General features: G+C 39.3%; 1 protein-coding gene across 5 annotated transcripts; it reads left to right on the top strand.

Annotated features, from left to right (window-relative positions):
• The first annotated feature begins 275 nt into the window (after positions 1–275).
• LOC120500541 (carbohydrate sulfotransferase 8-like) lies at positions 276–12264 on the top strand. 5 transcript variants are annotated; one of them, XM_039705556.1, is made up of 5 exons: positions 276–446; positions 557–597; positions 8285–8395; positions 10607–10750; positions 11197–12264. In XM_039705556.1, exons 4-5 carry the CDS (start codon positions 10657–10659, stop codon positions 12045–12047), a joined length of 945 nt encoding a protein of 314 aa, XP_039561490.1. In that variant the 5' UTR covers positions 276–446; positions 557–597; positions 8285–8395; positions 10607–10656; the 3' UTR covers positions 12048–12264. The 5 variants fall into 5 exon arrangements, with proteins under 5 accessions (XP_039561490.1, XP_039561486.1, XP_039561485.1 ...); XM_039705552.1 differs by having other exon boundaries at positions 10603–10750; XM_039705551.1 differs by lacking the exons at positions 276–446; positions 557–597 and adding an exon at positions 1516–1766 and having other exon boundaries at positions 10603–10750.
• Positions 12265–12529: the final 265 nt, after the last annotated feature.

Raw genomic sequence — 12529 nt, 5'->3', positions numbered from 1 at the left:
TCTTCTTGTATAGAGTTCTTTGGGTTTGAATTGATCTTGCTTCTTGTTCTCCATCTAAAAATAATGCATATTATCACAACACAGTTACTCTCAACCAAATTACCTTTGCCCTCATATTCCAGACCATCTCCTTTCTTGGTTGCTTAGCAGGCAGCCTCTTGGCAGGCTGCTCTTGAAGCACTTGGCAGTCTGTAGCAGCTGCTGTAGACCCTGAACGGGGAGTGGTTAAATGCTGCTCGTTACACCTAGGGACAGACACAGCACAGTGCTTTGGAAAGTGCAACTGGAGATCCTCACCTAGACATTATCAGGGAAACACTGGCAACTTTTACTGGGGCATTTAATCAAAACAGAGACAAATACTATGTGTACAAACTGTTTCAAATGCTCTCCTATGAAAGCATTTGCGTGGATACAGAAGCACTTTGCCCAGCCTTAAAGATCAGGTAAGGAGAACACAAAACCTTTCCCCTATTTCCTTTTCATCCCTAGGTATAAAATTAAAATGACATGTCTCTCTGGACTGACATTTCTTTGTCTGAATCTGTTTGTTTAGCATCGCTCAGAGGCATGGGAAATCTCCACTGAGGCTGTCTGGTGAGTAAAATTGGATTGTTAGTAGCTTTTCATGTCACCATGACTTTGTAAGTGTAGGCAAATCTCTGCAAAGAGAGATTTCTTTTTCAGAGATGGTTGGGTTTTTTATTTGTTTATATATTTAGAAATTGACATAAAATATTTTAAGACATAAACTGAGACATTGTTTAGCTTTTGAAATCACTCTGTGATGAGATTAATTCTCTACAGAGAATTTTTTTGGCAGCCTATTATTCATTGCTATGGCTTTCCTCAGTTAAGAAATCGATGTTACAGGGATTCTGGTGCCCGAAATGAAATGACAATGCCTTTCATTCACTTTCTGACTGTATTAGGGGTGGTACACATCTTGACTCTTCTAATTTCAATACAGTGTGCATCTACACAGGATTTTGTCACATTTCAAGCATTTCAGCAGAAGATTTTCAGGCTAGATATCAGGCTCAGGATATTTTTTAATCCCTTTGAGCAAAAATAGTTTACTGATTTTTATACAGGAAATCTGTGCTCTTTTTTCTTCTCTTAAATGATTCCAGTGGCCTTTTCTCTAAGATGTCCAGGTACATTGCAGATTTTGAAATAAGCATTTAAAAAATGAGGTTAAGAGTTTCCTCTTGTACATTCTCAGTGGAACCTCTTCTGCGCAGGAGAGTAAACAATCAGTTTTAAAGAACAAGCATGAGCAAGATTTCTAGGGGAGAAATTGTTGGAGATTGCTGGCAAAATAGATTCAAGGAAAAAAATCAGCAGGAAAATGTGCCTTGATGACTAGTGTGAAAATTCATGTGGGAGGGAAAGAAAAGGAAAATGTGTCAGTTTAGTTTGGGAGATACTAAAATAACTATAGAATCTGAAGTGTAGAGCCTGGAACTAGCTGAGAACAGAACTGAGAGTGAGAAGCAGTGGGGCTGTGTGGGAATCTTGGAAATAGAAGGAGAGACAGTTCTGATGAGCTGGGCTCGGAAGTGTGGTTGTTGGAGGGGGGGCTGTGAGGCTGACTGAGGAGACAAAGGGAGGAGTCTGACAGGGAGAGCCAGCAAAGAGCTGGCTTGTGCATGAGGAAGGCTGAACAGCAGAATCAGGGTGAGATCTGATGGGTGTTTGGGAAGCTGAAAAACAGGATTTGCTGGGCGAGCTGCCTGGGGACGATATGAGAAAGGCTTTTGGAGGTGAGAATTTGCTAGAGATTGGATTAAAATTTTGCCTGAGGAGTAGAAGAAGGGACTGGGAAAGATGGGGTCACACTGGGATGGGGGCTAAGGGAAAATCTCTGGTGCCCATGCAAACATGTCTTGAGCTGGAGTTTTGGAGTGCTGCTGGACAGTGGAGTGCAAAGAGGTGGGGGTACCAGGAGAGGAAGAGTCTCTCAGGCCATGCTCATACTGGGAGCAGGGGAAGCAAGGACAAGATGTGCTATGGACCATTTTCCTTCAGTGCCAGGAATGGCATCCCACATGGCCAAGTCTCACTGTTTTGTTGCTGCCAGCAGGTAAGACTGGTGAGTTTGGGACTTGTCACTGTTGATGCTGAGTTTGCTCAGAAGATAGCAATCTGCTGCCACTATTGGTTATTCCAATAGAGTGAGTATTATAAGACTGGTCAAGGGAACTGATTCAACCCTGAAAATTATTTTTGTGCATGTTGTTATGATGCTTCATGAATACTTTTTTTTAATACCTTTTCAACACCTGGTTTTTAAAGAAACAAAACACTCCACAACTTGACATGTTTGGTTCAGAGGATGAATGTGCTCTTGAGACACTCAAGGGCTGTCCAGTAGGATCCCCACTATCAATGGCAGATGAAAGAAGGCATGCAGTGTATCAGGCAAGAGTTTTTAGGAGGAGAGTTTGTGTTCTTTGTCTGCTATGATAATCCCATATGGTGTGGGGCACCTACCTTTTCAGACAATCATTTACTGACCATTCTCCATTTGCTGGATACCTGAGCTGACTCTGGAAAGCAGATTTGCAGATTTTACAAGCATTTGTGTCTGCAACTGAATCTACAAAACTATTTTGAACTTAGAGTGTACTGTAACATCAAATGCTCTGAAATGTCAAATCTTTAGTTTCAAGACTGTTCTGCCAAAAGCCAGCAGACACTTGGAACTTAGAGTGTACTGTAACATCAAATGCTCTGAAATGTCAAATCTGTTCTGCCAAAAGCCAGCAGACACTTCATTTTATGCTGTCTATGATTTAACTTATCACTTTAATCCTACTGTCTCCAAACTTCTTAATTTTTGATACTGCATGTGTCATAGTATGCTATAAAAACATGTTTCATAGAAACAGACTTTAAATGTAACATTTCTGCTGAACAGCTTACCCTGCAACACAGAGGAAAGCAGAAGGGAAAGAAAGAATAAGCCTAGATTCATGTAGGAAGAGAGAAAAAGGTATACACAGAGTTTGTCAGTAAGTGTCAGGATGTTTCAGGCAAAGAGGTTATTTCTGTAAAAGAGCAGACACCGAATCACTGGGGATGGAACTTGTACATGATTCCTGTAAGGGTGTTTTTGAAGGAGTATAAAAAAGAAAGAGTGGGGGGTAACGAGAGTAGAGGTATGGTTTCAGAAAAAATTAGTTTTGGATCCTGAAAAGAAGGTTCAAAATCTAGATTAGAATGAGAGGAGAAGCTGGAGGAGATAGGAGCAAAAAGGAAAATCATTTAAGCATAAATGCTTTGTATTCACTGGAGTGTAAAGAGGGAAAGAGAGGTCATAGCTGTCATCAATTACGGTTAAGGATTACTAGGGGTGGGGACACAAGGTGAACAGCAAACAGGAGTTTGCCTGAGGGGTGGTGTCTTAAGTAACTGGGACTTTTACAAACAGTTTTGACTGCGCTATTTGGTGTGCAATGGCAGGAATAAATGAATCAAGCTTTCACATGGAGGTGAAAAGAAGGAGGGGACAAAGAGGATCTAGGTCTGAGACAAGGCAGGCAGACCTGAATGGCAAGGAAAACATTGCTATTACTGACATTAACTGAGAAGAGAAACATGGGTGGGAACATTAAGACATATGCAAAAGCAGAGAGTTAGTTATACACACGACAAAGCAGAGGGATTTTGTGAGGCCCATCTCCTATGAAAAAATTGTGGGAGGAGATCATTCATTGCCACCCTGGCCAGGGTGCATTGTTCTAAGCTTTTCTTCTGTGTTTCCTTTTTTCTCCTTTTTCTTTCTTTCCAGGTTTTTTAGGCTTATCTAGATTCCATAAAAGAAAGCAGTGAAGTTTGTTCCCTTCTTTTGCAGGATTTAAATGGCAGTTGACAAGTGCATGGAATTTTGAATTAAATGTTTAGATAAAAAGGCCCTACAGCCAGATGTCAGGCACCAAAAGCAGTGACAGGGCACTGCCCAGTCCCCTGGGGCTGCCCCCACTGCCCACAGCCCAGGACCCCACGTCAGCCTCCTGAGGCCACCAGTCCCTGCCCCAGCGATGCAGCAGCAGAATGGGTATCCAGCTTCCCCAGTCCCAGCCAAGCTGGGCCCACCCATGAGCCAGGTCTTCTCACTGAACCTATCTCCTAGAAAATCAGAAGCCCGTGACCTTTCTGGCTGCAGTTCCAGGAAGGAAAAGAAGTACAATTTTGATCACATACTAAGGGCTGGGTTCCAGTGTAAGAGTGATTGCAGTGTATATAGACTCGTTCCTTTTTAAACATCTGTGGTAGTTTATTGGATAACTAGCATACTGCTTTCTACACTAATTTCTTTGAATTTGTTCTTCTTCATCTTCATTGAATTGTACTTTGTGTCTTTTTCAGTTCAGTTGTCAACCTCCCTTTCCTACAACTTACTTAGAGCAGGCTACAGAACCTTTCTATTTCCCTTGGCCCCCAGCTCTACCATTTTAACTTGGGTTTCTGCTTCCTGCCTCTCTCTGGGAGCTTTTCTGTCAGCCTTGCTGCTGCCTTTCCCCATGAACTCTCTTCTTTCTCTTCCCTTTGGTCCTTTTCATCCCCAAATTGGTTCTTCCTTTCGCTTGCTCTTTTGTTGACTGGTTGGTAATAGTTTTAGCACATTGGCATCATAACTGGTGTTGGCATCCCTGAAAGGGAAAACTTTTAGGAGTGATTTTAGGTGAAAAATGTAATGGCTCTGTAGGTGCTTCATAAACTTAATCCAAAAGTAGAGGCAGCAGAGGAGAAAGCAGGAACTGTTTCTTTGTTATCAAGGGCTAATGACAACAGGGGTATCAGAAAGTAAAGCTGAGCTTTTAATACTGCATGAGAAATGACAGATAACAAAAAGAGTTTGGAAGGTAAGACAAGGAGATGGCATGGAATTAAGTAGAGAAGGAAAAGCTAAAAGGCAGGCATAAGAAGTGGTGTAGTGACAATAATAAGCAGATTAATGATGACAGCAAGGAAGGTATCAGTACAGTTGCTGAGACCAGAAAGAAGTTTGATGCAGTAATGGAGGTCTGAGGTGACCACAGAACAAGAGTTTTAGATTGTGCCTGTTATGGAAATTGTTGCTTCATATGACCTCGGTGCTGTGTTGTTCTGTAGGACACTCTTGCAGCCTTTTCCTCAGGAGCTCCCAGCCTAGCCCATATGTTGTCTCCCCACTGAGCTTCTACCCATTCTCACCTAACACAATTCAACCCTTGCTGCAAATGAGATGATGCCAAATCTGGTTTCTTATTGGCAAAATTACCCAGATCAGACATTTTTTCTAGCCTTTGGCTGCCTGTAACTTGCATGAGTTTCCTAACTGATGTTCCATTTCATGGACAGGCCAGCCTGGCTGCTAAGGCTCCACTTTCTGGGGTCTTCCTCCCTCCTGTCCACCCATCACAAACTGTACAGAACAAGGGTGCTGCAGATTTGGTTGAACAAGGGTCTTGCTCTTGCAATTCACTCTGATAGAACAGCACATGCAGAACTGCACCCAGAGCTTGGTTTTCCTGCCCAGCTCCCTGTTCCTGGGGGCTTTCTACCCACCATCCCCTCCTCACTTTCTATGTACCCATGCACATATCAGTATGTATGTATTTGCAGTTGTCTTTTTGAAGGGATTAACAGGGCTTAAGTACAGAACGGGGTTCAGCAACAGAGAATGTTATCTGTTTTCAGAGATTTTTCCCTACTTTCTACTGAGCTGCTGTACTGGCACTTTCTTTTACTTCTGGCTTCAAATGTATCAGGAACACAAATAAGTACTGTTGTAATTTCATTCTTTTAGTCTGGAAAATTCCACTTATCAAATGGGTACAGAGGATCACCCCACATGTTCAGCTCTGACCAAGGTATGTCTGTGAAAAACTAGCTTGAGACACACCTTTGTAAGCTTATTATCAGAAGACATGAAATCATTATCAGCCTACTTAGTTAGTTTACTTGGAGCAAATAATAGGCCAGTGTAACTGATATTAATGTGTTTTGGAACTATTCATGTGTGTGTATATATATGTACAAGTGTTTCTATACTTCAATTATAGGTGCCACACAAAAAGACTTAACATTGTTCAACATTTCCAGCTATAGTACTTCTTATTGTTTATGAAAGTATAAAAATATCCTAAGTTTGGTTTTGTTTTTCTAAATTTATTTAAATACTGAATATTTTGCAATTGCAATGGTTCAGAAACTCCAGGAGTTGAGAAGCTCCAGGAGAAAGAGCAGGGAATGCTATATTATTAATCATTGTTTCAGCAGTTCAAGGACAAAATAGTGTACAAGTGATACCAATGCAAGGCAATGCAACCTATCCTTTGGGGCCTGTTCTAGAAATAAATCTGAATGGCAGGAGGAAGAACTTCAGTCTGAGTGTGGATGTGTTTGGTCATATAGTCGTGTGACTATTTTTAAAATATCTTTGACTATTTCCCAATTGAAAGAGTACTAGAGATTTTCTATCAGATCTGTTTTGGTCAGGGGGAAAGGAACTCATTACAAACCCAGAGCTGGTGGTTGGATAAGTGTGAGTGGTTGGGGTGTGGCTAAACAAGCTCAGACCACTGGCAGACTTAGGGGAAGGTTGCAGAAGGTCTAGCATCACAAAATGTAAAGCAAGCATGAGACAAATGAAGCAGTAAAAAGCAATTTAACAGAAAAAATATTCCAATAACTTGAGAATATGACACTTTCTTGACTCCCCTGGAAAAGTACAATACGGAGATAGAGAGCTCTTCTGATCTCTTCTGAATCTCACCTGCCATGCAGGGAATGTGCAAGTAGGTTGCCAGCCATCTCCACACCCAGTGTACCATGCAGAAAAGGGAGATGTTGAAAGTAATTAAAAGCAGACAATTGTCAGAAATTTCTTGAAGTAAACAGGATGGGAAGAACATTTTATGGTCAGCAAACTTGACGAAGATATGAACAACATGATACAATGTTTTTTGTTTTGTTATTTACAGTGTATTTATCAGGAAGAAAAGAATCTTTTAGGGCCTTGGTGGAATTATCAGCAGTGCAAAGAAGGCTTGAATTCAGTAAATATTTTTAATTTTATGAGGGCTTCAGGCCTTTTTGCCATTTTGCATGCACTCGAGATGATTTGCATTGCTTTCTCTAGTAACCTATTCCCCATTTGTTACCACTCGTGGCATGAACAATTGCTGTGGTTGTTCTCACACAGAAACTTTGGATTATGTTATAGGAAACAGATGTCACCAGACTGACTTACTATTTTTGCTTGGTTTTGGTTGATTAAGGCAACAGCATTGAAGTAGTGGATTTAGAACTGTATAAAGCATTTGACATGACAGCATGTTCTGGCTTAGGAGCTAGAAAGATATCAAAACAGCTGGACACGCACTGAAGAAATTAAACATTAATTAACTGACAGACCTCAAAAAATCTCCTGATAGCAATTCTTCTGAAAGGCTCCTGCAAGAAAGGAGTCTATGAGGATAATTCTTGCTGCCTGGCTTTAGTAATGACCAAAAAAGAGTCCAAAAGTGATTTTTGATGTAATTTGCAGAATCCAGTAAGTCATGCAGATGTTAAAATATCAGGCTATAACTACATATAGTTGATTTACAATTATGTGATCTGAAGAACAGGGGAAAGCCAACAGTGCAGTATAATGTTGTTATCTGAAAGATTTTATGCTTCATTAAAAATTAAAAAAAAAAATCCATCTCCTCCTCCCTGTCTGCTTCCCCCCACTATGTACAACAAGAACAGCGCAGATTAATGCCTTATATTTAATTTTTAGGTATTCTTTTCTAGGAATGTGCAAGATTCAAAGAGATATTTAGATCCCCTGTCTCCCTGTTTCCTGTTTTGTTACTTTTCAGTAGAAGAGGTTTCTGCTTTTTTTGTTTCATGAGTCTTATGATGCCGTCTTTCTCTTGTCTGGGAGTGCCCATACTGCTACCCTTTAGTTACAGCAGAAATAGCCTATTCAGTATGAACTTCTTGTGTTAACAGACTCACCACACCTTTACAGAGGAATGCCTTGGAGTTACCTAAAATCACACTTCATTTAAGGTAGGATGAGGGAAAATGCAAAGAGAAGTATTACCTCATTACATCTTAAACAGCAAACACAATTACATGGGAAAGCCATAATAAATATAAGGAAAAGTTTGTCTCATTTACTGACACCTACTGACAAAGGTGCTTTCCATTTTGGATTTTTTTCCCTACTTTTTAATTTCCATGTGACTTGTCCCTCTTTGACAAAATGGATCTCAGAATTTTCTTTCGTCCTCTTCTTCAGGTTTCCCTTAGGTGATTTTCATCAGTGGAGACTTTGCATTACACAGAACTCCATACCAAGGTCTCACATCTGAAAACATCTTCTGAAGAAGGCTTTGGACTTCACCTTAAGGTAGTTTCATGTCATGTTGACCTCACCTATTGAGGGCAGTGTTAACTCTTACTGCCAGTCTGTGAGGTTTTCTAAGGAGTCCAGAAAGATTTCACCTGTCATGTTGGAGCTTGTTCTATCCCTTCTTATGGTCTGATTGTTCTCATGAATTTAATTAAAGATTCTTTTGCTTCCACAAATATGCATAAGCCTTTGAAGAGGAGTTGTCTCCTGTGTTTAACTAGCTCCTAAACAGCTTCTTTCCCCCAAGGAAGGAAGTGTTTTCTATTTCCCTGTGGTGACTCATTGACATGTTTCCATATGAAATATGTCTTATAGCAGACCTTATATTCTCTAGTGGTAGTGTAATTATTAAATATGCATGATACAAGTATCTAAATACGGTAAAATTCATCTAGTTAATTTTCTGATTCCTGAGACAAGTATGATAACATTACTTCTCTGAAGTGACAGCATTTAAAGAGAATGAAGGTAAACATCTTTCTCCTAGGCATACTCTAACAAGGAGTCCATGTACAGAATTATTTAGAGTCATATTGATTTTAATTGCTACTCAGTGTGAAGTTGTGTCTTGCTTCTGAGAAAGAATAAAAAGGGAATACTCAATCTTGGCCCTCACGAGATCAATGAACAACCTGACTGACTTTAGCTGGGCTTAAAAACAGCCTCTGATGCATTAGGACTCAAGGATCACATCATGAAATGAGAATTGATGTACAGTGAAGGAAAGGTTAAAGGCAGATCTTCTCATAACCTTTCCTGTAGCCTTTACAATGATCCTATACAGCCAAGAAAATGAAAAAAAGTATAGGCTGAATGCCATTGTTTCTAAGAATGCTGCATTAATTTGGATAAGTATTGTAATGTTTTATTGTAAATAAAGTAAATTTGTAATTGTAAAGTAAATTTTTAATACAGAGAGAGTGAATAGTGTCCCTTTCCATATCCCCAGGTCATACCTACATTAAAAGAGATTTAATTGCCAGTAGTGCTGTTACCTCTATGAGTCTGCAGATATTTTGGTAAAAGTGTGTGATATCAAAATCACATGTCAGTCCTGAAAGGAGGAACTCTTGTGCTCAAGTACAGTTTCAGCAATGTAACTGGTACTCCTTCCACTGCTGTCTCAGAACACGCCAGAAAGCAGAAGTGCTCCTATTGTATCTTGCAAAAACAAAACAAAATAAGAAAAATTGAAAAAAAAAAATTACATCCTAAAGGAATCCAGGCAATGATGTGTTTATTGCCAGCAGGTTCAGGGTGAAAACTTGAGAAGTGGGAAAGGAAGACAGTACTGTTTGACTGTTTTGATTATGCAGACTTTATGGAACAGAAAGAGAATTACATGTTTGCCAGTAGTTATTGTTTTGCAGTTAATTTTGCAAATTCCACTACAAGCATGCTGATGGAGAGCTCACTTCTCGGGGAAACAGAATAATATTGCACAGAGGATTTAGATAGGTCTCTCTCTATGAAGTGCCAGGAGACAATGAGTGAGCACAAGAGAGAAAATATGTTCTGTTGGACTGCCTTCTTTCTTTCTATCTGGGAACATGGAACAGCTCCTTTTCTGTTTTTTACCACTTTCTACATTTCCTATTTTACTGAACCATTTTGGGGCTCTTCTGCTGTGCAGCAATGGCAGCAAACATATATACCATGCAGTGTCTTTGGAGAGGGACAGCGGGAGAATTCAAGTTAGTGGTGTGGATTCTCTGCAGGAATAGGGAAGAGTTTCTTCTGCAAGGATTTATTTGTCCAAAGTTTCAGGGCAATAAATGGAAATAAATTCATCCTGAATGTGTCCTGGTCTTTGCGGATACAACTGTTACAGGTTATAGAGATCTTTGTGTTCCCAGACTCTAAAGATCATAAAAAAATACAACTTCGTAATTCTAAATGAAGTTATTGTTCCCCAACAGCTTTAGAAGATAAGGGAGGAGTATTTGCTCATAACCAGTTCATTGTTCTGAAAAAAGGAGGAATGTTGGAAGACTTCAAAATGGACATATTATTTATCTGTTTGGTTTAACAATATAATTGTGGTGAGCCTTTTCCATAAGAGAATTTTTAAGTATCAGTAAAATTTATTTTTATAGGGCTTGAAAAGTCTTTGTGCTGTCCTAAATTCTGTAGGATATATACGTGTTATCTTTGTTATATCAGTCATACAAAATCTAACCTGAATTATCTTTCCTTGTTGACAGAAAGACAGATTTCCACTTCAGGCACTACATCATTTTCCTTCCTGTGAGAATAACATGAACCAGAAGGTGCTGGTTTTCCTTCTCCCAAATTTCGTATTTGGGCTATTTCTTTTTGGGGTTTTCTGTAGGAGACAAAAAAACCTAACAGGTGAGTAAAGAAATTACTAAAAGGATTGAATGTTTTATAGAAAAAGAGACACCTTTTCCAAATATGTTAGAAAGTAACTATGGAGCCCAAGATAGAAACAATTCTGTGAAAATATCCAAGGCCAAGTCTCTTGTCACTGTGGTAGTTATCTCAGAAATATATGAGAGGAGAGCACTACAAAAGCATGATGTTGGAACACCAAACCTACTTAGACTAGTACTGCTAACGTATTGAAAGTTTTCATTTTAATAAATATTTCACTAGGAAGGGTTGTTTATTGCATGTTTGCCATAGTCTAATCTAGTTACAGTAAAAAAAATTAATTTTAACATCTCCATTAGATTTTGTGTGCAGGGTGATAGATTGAGTGCTATGATTGTCACAGATAAAGAGATTTATACAAGCCTATTTCACTGAAATGGTTTAAATTTCTTCCTTGGTTACAGATGCTTTTCCCAATCCTACTGAAAATTGGCTGGCAATTCAAAATGGTCGGAAAACCACACTGGCTTCTGTCTGCCTGAAGAATGACCTTGATAAACCAAGAAGCAAATTGGATTCTCGTGTTGCAAACCAGCTTTTTGTGGAGCACAAGCATAAATTTATCTACTGTGAGGTGCCTAAGGTAGGCTGCTCCAACTGGAAGAGAACTATTTTTCTTCTTCAATCAGACTTGAATGCAGAAGCTTCTGAAATTGAGCATGACAACATCCACCACACCTCACTAATCAAAAGGCTGGTGTCTTACCCTCCTGCCTTACAAAAGGAATTTCTAAGCAATTACACCAAAGTGATGTTCACCAGACATCCCTTTGAACGGCTGGTTTCAGCTTACAGAGACAAACTCCTGCATTCTGAACCATTCTACAGTACCACTATTGCTAACGAGATTAGGGCAATGTTCAGGAAAAACAAAAACTCTCCTGAAAAAGTGAGTTTCCAGGAGTTTGTCAACTACATTATTGCAAAACCACCACATACTCTTGACATTCACTGGAAACCAATGTTTCTGCTTTGTGATCCTTGCAACATTCACTATGATATTGTGGGTAAGTATGAAACTCTTGGGTTGGACTCTCAGCATGTTCTGAAGGTCATTGGTGCACCAGAGAGCCTGCAATACCCCAGCTTGAAGAGATATGGCTCAGAGAAACGAACTGATGGTGATATCACCTTAGAGTACCTCAGACAACTGACCTCAGAACAAATTGAGAAGATCAAAAAATTGTATGAAATGGATTTTTTTTTGTTCAACTACACTATGAAATATGAGGATTATTTTTCCCCAAATGACTAATGTAGGTTAAACAAAGAGCAGTTTTCTTTGTACAAAACGGGCAGAACTTGTCCTCACAGGTGCTTGATAGGTGGGTTGTGACTGCTGCTGAGGTTATCCTGGAGTTTGTAGATATGGTTTATCATTCTAAGCACTCTTATATAAAATCCCTGCCATGATCTCTTGTTCCATGCAGACCTTTACTTATTAAAATTATTGTCTTCCTATTGATCTTTAACAGCATATGTTTGTTTCATGAAAATTGTTTACAAGTGATAGATTTTGGTCCATTGGTAAAAGACATGGGAAGGGTAAAGAATATTGTATTTCACAATGAATATTTTAGAACACCATTTTTACATCTTTTTTTTATTAGAAAATTGCATAAGAAGCAATAAATAATCTGCTTGAGACTTAAACCACTGTCTGCAAGAGCCTTGATCATAAATGCTGTAGGAAAGGAGCAAATAACTTCAGATGTTGAAGCTGCATTAAACAGAACC

The sequence above is a fragment of the Passer montanus genome, unplaced genomic scaffold (assembly GCF_014805655.1).
Source record: "Passer montanus isolate IOZ18808 unplaced genomic scaffold, ASM1480565v1 scaffold18, whole genome shotgun sequence".
Classification (NCBI taxonomy): Eukaryota; Metazoa; Chordata; class Aves; order Passeriformes; family Passeridae; genus Passer; species Passer montanus.
Note: the sequence above shows the minus strand (reverse complement) of the source record. Positions and strands in the feature narration are given on the sequence as shown.